We start from the raw sequence: 13,161 nt of genomic DNA, 5'->3' as shown, positions 1-13,161 counted from the left end.
ATGACCCTTCTCAATGTTCCTGGCTCAGCACAACTGATGCTCTTATACATTGCAATTTGGTCATCACAAGAGATCCATTAATCTTTTATAGGTCTTTTAATCTCTTTGTGATAAGCAGAAAATAGACCAGCACACCAAGGTCAGAATATAGAATAAAGATTTATTATACTGTAGGATTCAAAGAATCAGTGTCATTGTACAATAGCATGATATTTTCATTAATTCTTCATGAAGGCAGTCCAGCCCACTGAGCCTTCAGGTGTTAAGTCCTGTTTAACCTTTTCACGTCCAACCCAGGTGAACTGTTACCTATCCAATCTCCTGTTTATCTTTTGCATAATCTGCCCCGTTTAGATAATTTCTCATCACCTGTTTAGAGATTATGCCCTTGTTCAACCTTCAGCTTTTAGTCTACCATTTTAGAAATAAAATTTGCCTCCTGAAGTACGCACCCTGCCCCACCACCCCACCCCAAATTTTGTCAAACCCTTCCTTGTACCAGCTCTGGATGATCCGGTCAAGGAAACTAGTATGATTCATACTGGCTTCCCTCTTTCCATTTTAGGGCCTATCTACAACCTCAGAGAAAAGCCTATATTGACAGACACAGATAACCCCATAAATTCAATATTGAATAGTTAGACGTTCACAACCTTTTACAGCTCCAGTCAGTTCTTCTATAATGCGATAGTTGTGTTCTTATGCAACCCCGTGTTACAGAAAAATCACACTTTAGAAACAGCACTTCAAGTGTTGGCACTGTACTTGCGTTACAGCCAACACACGCTTTAATAGTTTGCGCTATAGAAACACATCCCTAACTTGTAAATCACTTTACTGTGAATTCACGTTGACGAAACGGGCATTATAACAGAACAACCTGCACTTTTATAATAAAGTTACAAGATACTTCACAGGAGCATTATGAAATTAAATCAGAGACTGAATCACATGATTACATGTGATCACTAGCTGGGATACTACAGTCAATGAACTGTGGAATGAGAGTGTCACATCTGATCAGGCACTTGAAAAACTTACATTGGTAAATTGCAATAAACACAAAACATTTTCGAATGTAGAGCAGAAACCTCACTTGTAGCTCTAGACAGTAGAACACAAACATAAGGCTAAGAAGGTAACAGGATGAAATGGATAAGCAGGGAATGACTGCCTGTCTTTTAAGGTAAGGTTGAGATATAAATAATCACAATCAATTACCATAAGTCATAATGCATAAGCTGTAATTGAGTATAAGTCACACTGCTTTGTAGCATGGTAGGGGGCGACTAAACTAGCACAACATATTTAGCATCTCACACATAAAGTCTGAAATAGATCCTCAGTCTAATTTAACATCATTTTAGGCACATTGGAAGCTCATTAGAAAGAATATATACTGCTTCAGATCAATTAGGTTGCTACAGCATTGATTGTTGAATATATCCAGTTTAGGTAATTGGTCACTTTGGTGTAGACACCAAATGTTTGGAAGCGACCACATCCTTCTCCCCAGCTGACCAGACCTAGCAGAAACCATGTGCCGTTCAATAAAGTGACCATAGGGCCACCGCTGTCTCCCTTGCAGGCATCTTTTCTGGAACCTGGGTTTCCTGCACAGATCATGTTGTCCGTCACTCTGTCTTTTAGTTTCTCCTTACACAGCTTGTAGGAGGTCAATTTGATACTGATGAATAATAGCATATTAGGGCGGTAACGATCATCATTTTCATCCATAGCACCCCAGCCTGTGATCACCACGTTCTTGTTGACAATGAGCAGCTTTCTCTCTGCCATCTCTTTGGTGGGCAAACACACCGGTATAATGTAATCGGTAAAGACAGCAACCTCAGACAGTCGGAGGAGAGCAATGTCACTGTCCATATTTGAGAGATTGAAGCTGGGGTGGATAAATACTTTGTTTACTAGAATAGTGTCTTCAGTATATTCATTGACTGATCGGTTATGCTCACCTGAAACATAGATGAGCATAAAGTTAAATATTCAGTGCCACACAAACAGCTAGTAATGTTGAGAGAATGGTTACCTCCTTCATGGGCTGGAGCAGCATGTGGAGCAGTGATCTGAAGAGATAAGCTACAGTGGACTACTATTCTCTTCAGTCCTTCATTTGGAGGTATGCTCTTAAATGGAGCAGTGCAGACTATTTTGAGCAACCCGCTGCCTGAAGCTTGGCAGCAAGACCACTGTTGGGAGTGGGGAATGAAAGTTCTAAGGCCTGAGGGTCTCCTTATGTTGGGAATGGAGATGGGCGATGGAGTGGTAGCAAACAACTGTAATGATTATTATATGCCTCATTACTTGTTTGGGGAGCCACATAGACCATCAAGCCTGGATAGTTTTCATAGATCAACCCTCTTCCTTTGAAAGTCCAAAGTAAATTCAGAAGAAGATAAAATGGGAAATTGGGCATGTCTTGCTCCAATTCATTGCCATTTTGATGCGACAGCCAGATTCAGTAGCATCGATCCAGGAAACCCAGGAAATCTCAGGGTTGTGCTGTAGCATGGAGACCTAACACACAGACTGCAGTCCCTGGTCAACATACACACTTAGTGAGATACAGTTACTCCAGGAAATAGGACATGTCACATTTACTCAATGAGAGACACAATAAGAACACACATTTAGCTGCCATCTTTAACAAAGAAATTACCATGTGATCAGTCAAAACTGGAAACAAAATCAAAGAAGGACATTTTGAGAGAAGTGACTGAAAGATCGGTTTTAATGAAGGGTTCGAAGGTGGCGGGATAGAGGGTTTAATGAGCAAATCTTGAAGCACCTGAAGATAGGGACACCATAGGATGAAGGAAAAGATCGGGGGACAGCGGTTTGGTCAAAGAAGTCAGTTTCTATATAATGAAAAATATTGAATGAGATGTAAGGCTGGAGGACATCACAGACATGGGGACTGGTCAGATCATAAAGGGTCATAAACCAGATGATAAACATTTGGTGGAGGGTTTGGAGCCCTGAAGCTAAAGTAAGTCATTAAGGACAGGACTGATGAGCATGAGAGATTTGAAACATGAAGGACCATAGACCACAGTGCTTTGGATGGGCTGACATTTAGAGAGCCTGGAGGGTGGAAGGAGTGAATTCAAAATGTCATGATAGAGGATCATGAAGTACTGTGGACATTTTTAAATTTTTGTACATAAGTTTATTGGTTTTCAAAACAGATGGAAAACGACTGTGACTGAAATTCAATGCTGGGCTGTATAGGACCCATGGAATGTCATGCCTACAGAATAGTGGAGGAAACTTCAAATAAAGGCAGAGGAAGAGAGAATATGGGAGCTGACAATCAGCTCCCTCTCAGCAGAAAGCTATCTCTTGCAGCTATTTTTTGGAAACATACAAAAAGTGATGGCAACTCTGGCCTGAGTGTGCTAATCAACTGAGGCACTGATAACTCCTGGCCTGGATTCACCCACACTTCACAGTGTGCTGTGAAGGTCACAGTCGAAGAATCACCCACAAGTTAATCCTACACTACAGGTAAAAGGATTCTCTCACTCTAAGCACTGCCAACCAACCACAAACAAAAGGAAACAAGACAAAAGGATTTCAAGTAACTTGCAAAGTCAAGAATCCAAAGTTGACTGTTCAACTGTCAATATTGCACAGTTGTCTCCTTATAAAACACCCAGAGAAATTGATCCCCTTTTTTAAAAACTTGTCTCTTTTTTTAGACTCACTTTCTATTCCTAATCCGTGCCCTTTATTCTTTCTTTTTGTGTTTAATAACTATTAAACTTAAGAAATTTAAGTTTTGGTAACTGAAGAAATCCTAGTTAAATCGTCTCCCTTTAAAACATAAACCTATTTGATCTGGGAGCAAGGTATTCAAAAGGGATAGGATCCTTTTTAAATTAATTGTGTTGCCACCAATCAAGAACATGAGTGAATAAAAAAAAGGAGACCCTATTCATCCTTCCTTACCCAGAAACATAAGAGACAAAATTTGGAGCCAAAATAACTGGAAACCTTGCCTAGGGTCTGGTGCTAACAGCAACTGGATATGGAAGACATTAATGAGGATTTCATGAGTAAGACTAATGTTAGAGATGGAAGGAGGCAGTCTTTGTGGTGGAGGAAGAAAATGATAAAGAAACTCAGCACAGGGTCAAACAGGACACTGAGGTTGAAAGCAGTCTGTTCAGTCTGAGATCTGGCCAGGTAGGGCAGGCAATCAGAGACAATGTTGTGGAGTTGGTAGCTGCAGCTGAAGATATTGGCTTTCATTCTCCCAATGATTTAACCAGAGGGAACACCGCTCAGAAGGCAGGACAAGCATTTGGACCACCCAGAGTTCCCAGAACAGGTGAATAGGCTATCATCAGTGCATTTGGGGAGTTTATCGCTTGTCTGTGGCTGATATTGCCAAAGAGTAGCATTTATGAAGTAAAACCGTAACACATGTGACATTGTTGGACAATAGAACGCTGGTGCAACTCTGTCTCGGAACTCGAAGTTAAAAATCACACTATCACCAGGTTATAGTCCAACAGGGTTTATTTGGAAGCTCTAGCTTTCAGAGTGCTGCTCCTTCATCAGGTTAGACTATAACCTGGTGTTATGTGATTTTTAATTTTGTCCACCCCAGTCCAACACCAGCTCCTCCAAATCATAGGAACTTGAGGTTTGAGCTTTACCGAGAGAGAAGCACCTCACTGCAGAGCCTAGGCAATTACAGAAGTATTGAGCTATAAAAGCCATACCAAGTTTTACTCGAAATCGCTCTCCTTTATGTACACAATGAGCAGCAGTCAGCACCCAAAACTGGTGAATCAGCACACCTCCGCAGATGAATTTTCCACTTGCAGTCATAAGAAGGACCTGTCAGCAACAGACACAGTGGCCATATGAATATTAAACACAGCTTCAAAATATAAGTAAGGCTCATTCAAGAAATTCAACTAAAAAGCACTCCCTATAGTGATTAAGAAAAGGACACAGCTGACCCCCCAACCCAACCCACTCCCAGTGGAACAGCTCACTGCAAGCACATGTGAGAACAGTGTCTATCACACCAGCCCGAACCCATAAAAGCAGCCACTTCCAAGGTCTAGTTTTTCTTTGTTAAAGGATTGAATAGTGTACAAGTCATTGAGTTCAATTGGTCTGACAGCTTGATTAAGGGATTCAGTTTTTATCACTTACTGACTGATTCTAGGTTGGAGGTAAGAAGATAATGTTGCTGGTTTTATTGTCAAGTATGTCCCACCTACATTGTTTTCAGACACAGACATGGTGCATTGGATTGTGAAGTCCCATCTATACTTCTCGATGCCTTGGAAAGACAGTCATCATCATCAAAGACCCCTCCCACTCTGGTTATAATCTTTTCCGATCTCTTCCATTAGGCAGAAGACACTAGAGCTTAAAACACATGGACTAACAGGTTCAAGGACAGCTTCTTCCTGCTGTTATTAAACGTCTGAATGGACCTCGCAAATTTCAAACCTGATGTTGATCTTGCCTTTTGTGCAATTTCTTTGCAGCCGTAACTTTTTATTCCTTATTCTGTTCAATCACCCTATGAGCTTTGTATGGTATGATCTACTTGTATTGCAGGCAAAACAAAACTTTTCACTGTACCTAGGTACATGTGACAGTAATAAATCAAATCAAAAGTCTTTGCCCTGCTTAATCTGCAAGTTTTTCCTTATAAAGGTCCAATGGTACCATTTTTGCCCCTAAGTCAAAACATTGTAGATTCAAATGCCTCTCCAAAGACTTGAGCACATAATCGAAGATGATACTCCCATTGCAATGTGTAGGGTGAGATACACTGTCAGAGGTGCAGTTTTTTGGATGTTAAACTATAGCCTACTGTTTCATGTTCTTCCCTTAAAAGATCTCATTTAAATATTCTGAAGTATGAGCACTGGCTGACATTTATGCACTTATCAACATCACTAGAAAAATAATGATCTGGTCAAATCTTATTATTGTTCATTTAAAATTTCTCTTGGCTAATGCATTTTCCACATTACAACAGTGACTTTGCATTAATATCAAAGAATGTCGCTGAACCAAGAGTAGGTTACAGTGCATGTAATGATACTCAAATAGGTAGTCTCTTCAGTAACAGGAACACAGCTTTGTGACTCTTTCTCACTGCAGTAACAGGCATACAGCTCTACCACTGATTATTGCAGCAACAGACACATAGCTCTGAGACTGTTCTCTCACTACAGATATACAGGAACCCCTCAGTACAATGAAAATATCTTTCTTAAAATCAAAGTACACCTTTTAATTTGCAGAGGACTAAAGCTCACCTGGATCATCATAGCAATGAGATCTTACCTGCCATGGACTGCCACCTTTCTTCATTACCTCCCCTTTTATGATTCGTGGGCCCAGTGGGCCTCCTTTCCCTTCAATGATGTCCGTCCTGTTTGCGTTTCCAGGGCCTTCAACTTTCCCTTTCATCATTCTCTCCCGTTTTCCCTTTTCATGTTGCTGGGATGCTTTAACTCCTTTCAGGAGCCCACAAGGATATTTATCTGCAACATAAAATATTACATACAACAATGTAATGCCTTCAGTGATGAATTAATGGCTGCCACAAGCTGTACAGAAAGACACTTAAAGTAGAGTTTGAGGTCATATGACTATGGCATGCCAACCAGTGCACCAAGTACAATTGCATAATTAAAGTTTCAATACTGCAAATATCCAATTTTTCATGAAAAAATACATGCACCATAATTCACAATTACAAGTACTCAATATGTCACAAAGCAAATCATTTTTCATCAATGGTACTGTGTGATAACTCAAGTCAGTATCATTGCAAATCCATTGCATTCAGTCTTTAAATTGTAGGTCTCCTAATTGTACAGAGAATCTGGCTGTCTCCTTGTCTGGGAAGTATCATTTTCACATGCATGATGTTGCCAGGGGGACTGTTGTTTGTAAGTAATCACATATTTTTCAATTTTGGGACTGTGGGCAAAAATGGAAGTCGGATTGCTATGTTGCTCAAATACCTGGCCATTCTTGCAACCTGAAAATCAAGTGCAACATAATTTTAGCAGACAACATTGCTTTCTAATGTAGTGAGGGAGAGGATTGGAGACTAAGTAGCACCTCAAGTCTTTTGAGTTAAAGAAATTCTGCCTGATGACAACCTTCCGATTGGTTGAACTACAGTGTGTATAGAGTTCTAAATGCCACGGCAGCAGGGGAAGACATCAAGACCCCGTAAACTGAAAACACCCATCTCTCCCTCTCCTTTCCTGTGTATCAACAAAACAAGAAAGTTTAAAAGAAAGAATTTTAACAAGAAAAGACCTGGGTTCACTGGATAAATTAGCAAAGTGAAGAATGACCATTGTTTTATAGACATCAGCAGGTCATCAGAGCTAACAATCAAAAGAACTTTGTGAGACAATTTAAACTACTTTTAAGATGTTGAATTTTCAACCTCCGATACCATGGCACTGGCATTACAATTAATAAGTTGATTCTAGTGAATTCTGCTTCTTCTTCTGTGACCCAATATTACTGCATATCCTTAGCAACCAGTTATCCCCATATTCCCTGAATTAATAAAATGGATATGACAGATAACTGGTTCAAATCTTCGAGGAGAAAGTGAGGACTGCAGATGCTGGAGATCAGAGCTGAAAATGTGTTGCTGGAAAAGCGCAGCAGGTCAGGCAGCATCCAAGGAGCAGGAGAATCGACGTTTCGGGCATAAGCCCTTCTTCAGGAATGAGGAGGGTGTGCCAAGCAGGCTAAGATAAAAGGTAGGGAGGAGGGACTTGGGGGAGGGGCGTTGGGAATGCGATAGGTGGAAGGAGGTCAAGGTGAGGGTGATAGGCTGGAGAGGGGGTGGCGGCGGAGAGGTCAGGAAGAAGATTGCAGGTTAGGAAGGCGGTGCTGAGTTCGAGGGATTTGGGAATAACACTGTTTCTGTCGTCGCCACAGCCACTTCCGCCCCCTGGGTTGCCGTCGCCGCAGCCACTTCCGCCCCCAGTGACATCACTAACCTGCACGACCACAACGCCGCATGTGTCTCCGCCCCCACGCCGATATCCGTCACCACGCCTAGCCCCGCCCCACGCCGATCTCCGTCACCACGCTCAACTCCGCCCCCACACCGATCTCCGTCTCCGTTCCCGCCCCCACACCCAACCCCGCCCCCACACCCAACCCCACCCCCACTCCCAGCTCCAGCCCCACACCAGGTCCTAGCTCCCAGCCCTGCCGTGTTTTCACCATCCCTCCAGAACTACCCCTCTCTGAGGATGAAAGATCAGTCCTCAGCAGAGGCCTCACCTTCATTCTCCTACGCTCTCGGATTAATGAGTTCAACACGCGGCGTGGCATCGAATAATTCTTCCGCCGCCTTCGCCTCCGTGCCTACTTCTTCAACCAAGACTCTCGCCCACCCTCTGACGACCCCTTCTCCCGCCTCCAACACACCCCATCCACCTGGACACCCTGTGCTGGCCTCTTACCCGCCCTCGATCTCTTCATAGCCAACTGCCGCCGCAACATTAACCGCCTCAACTTCTCTATCCCTCTCACACACTCCAACCTCTCACCCTCGGAACGTGCAGCCCTCAACTCCGCCCCCACGCCGATCTCCGTCCCCTCCCCCACACACTCCCACCAGCAGACAAGGGAGACGCAGTAGTAGTTTGGCGCACCGACCTTTACACTGCTGAGGCTAAACGCCAGCTCACGGACACCTCCTCCTACTGCCCCCTTGACCATAACCCCACCTCCCACAACCAAACCATCATCTCCCAGACCATCCATAAACTCATCACCTCAGGGGATCTCCCATCCATCGCCTCCAACCTCATAGTCCCACAACCCCGCACCGCCCGTTTCTACCTCCTGCCCAAAATCCACAAACCTGACTGCCCCGGCCGACCCATTGTCTCAGCCTGCTCCTGCCCCACCAAACTCATCTCTGCATACCTCGACACGGTCCTGTCCCCCTTAGTCCAAGAACTCCTGACGTACGTTCGGGACACCACCCACGCCCTCCACCTCCTCCATGATTTTCGCTTCCCCGGTCCCCAACGCCTTATCTTCACCATGGACATCCAGTCCCTGTACACCTCCATCCCCCATCATGAAGGACTCAAAGCCCTCCGCTTCTTACTTTCCCGCCGTAACAACCAGTACCCTTCCACTGATACCCTCCTTCGACTGACTGAACTGGTCCTCACCCTGAACAACTTCTCTTTCCAATCCTCCCACTTCCTCCAAACCAAAGGAGTAGCCATGGGCACCTGCATGGGCCCCAGCTATCCTCTTTGTAGGATATGTGGAACAGTCCATCTTCCGCAGCTACACTGGCACCAGCCCCCACCTTTTCCTCCGCTATATTGATGACTGTATCGGCGCTGCCTCGTGCTCCCACGAGGAGGTTGAACAGTTCATCCACTTTACCAACACCTTCCACCCCGACCTCAAATTCACCTGGACCGTCTCAGACTCCACCCTCCCCTTCCTAGACCTTTCCATTTCTATCTCGGGCGACCGAATCAACACGGACATTTACTATAAACCGACCGACTCCCACAGCTACCTAGACTACACCTCCTCCCATCCTGCCCCCTGTAAAAACGCCATCCCACATTCCCAATTCCTTCGTCTCTGCCGCATATGCTCCCAGAAGGACCAGTTCCAAAACCGTACAACCCAGATGGCCTCCTTCTTCAAAGACCGCAATTTCCCCCCAGACGTGGTCGATGATGCCCTCCACCGCATCTCTTCCACTTCCCGCTCCTCCGCCCTTGAGCCCTGCCCCTCCAACCGCCACCAGGACAGAACCCCACTGCTCCTCACCTACCACCCCACCAACCTCCATGTACAGCGTATCATCCGCCATCATTTCCGCCACCTCCAAACGGACCCCACCACCAGGGATACATTTCCCTCCCCTCCCCTATCAGCGTTCCGAAAAGACCACTCCCTCTGTGACTCCCTCGTCAGGTCTACACCCCCCACCAACCCAACCTCCACTCCCGGCACCTTCCCCTGCAACCACAAGAAATGCAAAACTTGCGCCCACACCTCCCCCCTTACTTCCCTCCAAGGCCCCAAGGGATACTTCCATATCCACCACAAATTCACCTGCACCTCCACACACATCATCTATTGCATCCGCTGCACCCGATGTGGCCTCCTCTATATTGGGGAGACAGGTCGCCTACTTGCGGAATGTTTCAGAGAACACCTCTGGGACATCCGGACCTACCAACCCAACCACCCTGTGGCTCAACACTTCAACTCCCCCTCCCACTCCACCAAGGACATGCAGGTCCTTGGACTCCTCCATCGCCAGACCATAGCAACACGACGGTTGGAGGAAGAGCACCTCATCTTCTGCCTAGGAACCCTCCAACCACAAGGGATGAACTCAGATTTCTCCAGTTTCCTCATTTCCCCTCCCCCCACCTTGTCTCAGTCAAATCCCTCGAACTCAGCACCGTCTTCCTAACCTGCAATCTTCTTCCTGACCTCTCCGCCCCCACCCCACTCCGGCCTATCACCCTCACCTTGACCTCCTTCCACCTATCGCATTTCCAACGCCCCTCCCCCAAGTCCCTCCTCCCTACCTCTCATCTTAGCCTGCTGGACATACTTTCCTCATTCCTGAAGAAGGGCTTATGCCCGAAACGTTGATTCTCCTGCTCCTTGGATGCTGCCTGACCTGCTGCGCTTTTCCAGCAACACATTTTCAGCGCAGATAACTGTTTCAGCCAATCACCATCAGGCAGGACAACATAAAGCACTATCAAGTGCTATTCTCACTTGCTGAAAGTGCAACCTGTTCCAGGATCTTCCTTAAAACCAAATGCAACACCAGCTTCTTTTCTCTTGCAGCCAACCACGAACTGGTCTCCTGCTCCCTCACTTTCATTGACAAGTGTGAGAAGCTCATGGATTTCATTGGTACTCAGACTGAGATAAGTGCGATGCACCAGAGGGGGAGAAAGATACCTGGACACACTCATGAGATTAAGTACTTCAAATCTGACTCATAACAGGGACAGGTGTATGTGACATTGAACAACGTGGACATGGGCATCTAGTAGATAGCACTGGAGGAGCCTCAGCATTTGCACTAATCCAAGAGGCATGAATGAGATTCCTACCTTGATGCGTGGATGAGAACAAGATTACAGAAAGAATGAGCAAATGGGCTGTGGCACCATGGGCTATTCAAATTGGCGAATTTAATAAAGGCACATTAATATTGCATTAGAGTTCAGTACAGTTTGTGGGAAAGACATTGTTCTCTGCAGCTGAAAAGATAACTCCTGAAGGTTGTTTGCCTGCCAGGGTAAAGATATTTCCTTGGAGGTGGAGAGGAACAAGTAGTGAGAGAGGCACGATCCAGCCATTGAGGTACAGGTAGGAATCAACAAAGCAAAGCAGGAAAGGCCAATCAGTGCAAGACTTATACACTTAATGGTAAGGTCCTGGGCAGTATTGCTGAACAAAGAGATCTTGGAGTGCAGGTTCAGACTTCCTTGAAAGTGGAATTGCAGGTAGACAGGATAGAGAAGGAGGCATTTAGTATGCTTTCCTTTATTGGTCAGAATGTTGAGTATATGAGTTGGGAGATCATGTTGTGGCTGTACAGGTCATTGGTTAGACCACTTTTGGAATATTGTGCACAAATCTGGAAGGATGTTGTGAAACTTGAAAGGGTTCAGAAAAGATTTACAATAATGTTGCCAGGGTTGGAGGGTTTGAGTTAATGGGAGAGGCTGAATGGGCTGGGGCTATTTTCCCTGGAGCGTCAGAGGCTGAGGGGTCACCTTATAGAGGTTTATAAAGTCATAAGGGGCACGGATAGGGTAAATAAACTTCCATCCTGTCTACCTGCGATTCCACTGGGTTGGGGGAGTCCAGAACGAGAGGGCATAGGTTTAGGGTGAAAGGGGAAAGGTTTAAAAGGGACCTAAGGGGCAACTTTTCTATGCAGAGTGTGGTGCATGTATGGAATGAGCTGTCAGAGGAAGTGGTGGATGCTGGTACAATTACAACATTTAAAAGGCATCTTGATGGGTATATGAATAGGAAGGGTTTAGGGGGATATGGGCCAAGTGCTGGCAAACGGGACGAGATTAATTTAGGATATCTGATCAGCATGGGCAATTTGGACTGAAGGGTCTGTTTCCATGCTGTACATCTTTATGACCCAATGATTAAGAAAGTGTTTTTGCCCTGTGACAATGAACAGCAAGAGACAGAATCAAAACAGAAGTAGGTAAGTAATAATCTCTGTTTCTAACAGAGTCACAAGCAAATTGGTATAAGACAAATTGACTCAGAGTTAAATGCATAGCTCAGAGACCTGGGATGGGAATGTCTTCCAACTCAGACAGCACTGGCCCCAGAGATCAGTCCATGTCAATGACTTGGATGAAAGGACAGACTGCATAAAATTTGCTGATGACACAAAGGTAAGTCAGAAACCATGTTGTAAGAAGTTAACAAAATGGAGAATTTTAGTAGCCCAAATGAGAGAAAGCGATGTTTTTCTGCTCCAGAACTTGATGACCCCTAGCCAAGCTATTCCGGTTTAGTTAAAACACTAGTATCTGTCTGGTACATAAAAAGCAGGACAAATCCAACCAAGCTAATTACCGCCCTATCAGTCTACTCTTGATCATCAGTAAAGCGTTAGAAGGTGATATTTGCAGTGCTGTTAAGCAGCATCTGCTCAGCAACAACCTGCTCAGTGATGTCTAGTTTGGGTTCTACCAGGTCACTCAGCTTCTGACCTCTTTACAGCCTTAGTTCAATCATGGTCAAAAGAACTGAATATCAGAGGGGAGATGAGAGTGACAGCCCTTGACATCAAGGTGGCCTTCGACCGAGTGTGGCATCAAAAAGCCCTAGCAAAACTGGTATCAATAGGTATCAGGGAGCAAACTTTTCACTGGTTGTAGTCATACTTGGCACTTAGGAATTGGTTGCGAGTGTTGGAGGTCAGTCATCTCATTTCCAGGACACCTCTGCAGGAGTTCCTCAAAGAAGTGCCCTCGGCCCAACTATCTTCAATGCTTCTTCAATGATCTTTCCTTCATCATAAGGTCATAAGTGGAGATGTTTGCAGATGACTGCACAATGCTCAGTACCATT

The 13,161-nt window shown here is 44.9% G+C and overlaps 1 protein-coding gene across 1 annotated transcript in view; it reads right to left on the bottom strand.

Annotated features, from left to right (window-relative positions):
- Nucleotides 1-140: 140 nt before the first annotated feature.
- Nucleotides 141-13,161, bottom strand: part of LOC122555772 (vitamin K-dependent protein C-like) — a 54,108-nt gene continuing 41,087 nt past the window's right edge. Inside the window, exons 7-9 of the mRNA XM_043701894.2 lie at nt 6,343-6,542; nt 4,749-4,866; nt 141-1,973 (exon numbers count right to left, since the gene is read on the bottom strand). Coding sequence (XP_043557829.1) covers nt 1,414-1,973; nt 4,749-4,866; nt 6,343-6,542 — 878 coding nt within the window. The 3' untranslated portion in view covers nt 141-1,413. The remainder of the gene's footprint in view (nt 1,974-4,748; nt 4,867-6,342; nt 6,543-13,161) is intronic.

Source organism: Chiloscyllium plagiosum, unplaced genomic scaffold, assembly GCF_037043375.1.
Source record: "Chiloscyllium plagiosum isolate Xiang-an unplaced genomic scaffold, Cpla_swu_hap1 HiC_scaffold_13, whole genome shotgun sequence".
Classification (NCBI taxonomy): Eukaryota; Metazoa; Chordata; class Chondrichthyes; order Orectolobiformes; family Hemiscylliidae; genus Chiloscyllium; species Chiloscyllium plagiosum.
Note: the sequence above shows the minus strand (reverse complement) of the source record. Positions and strands in the feature narration are given on the sequence as shown.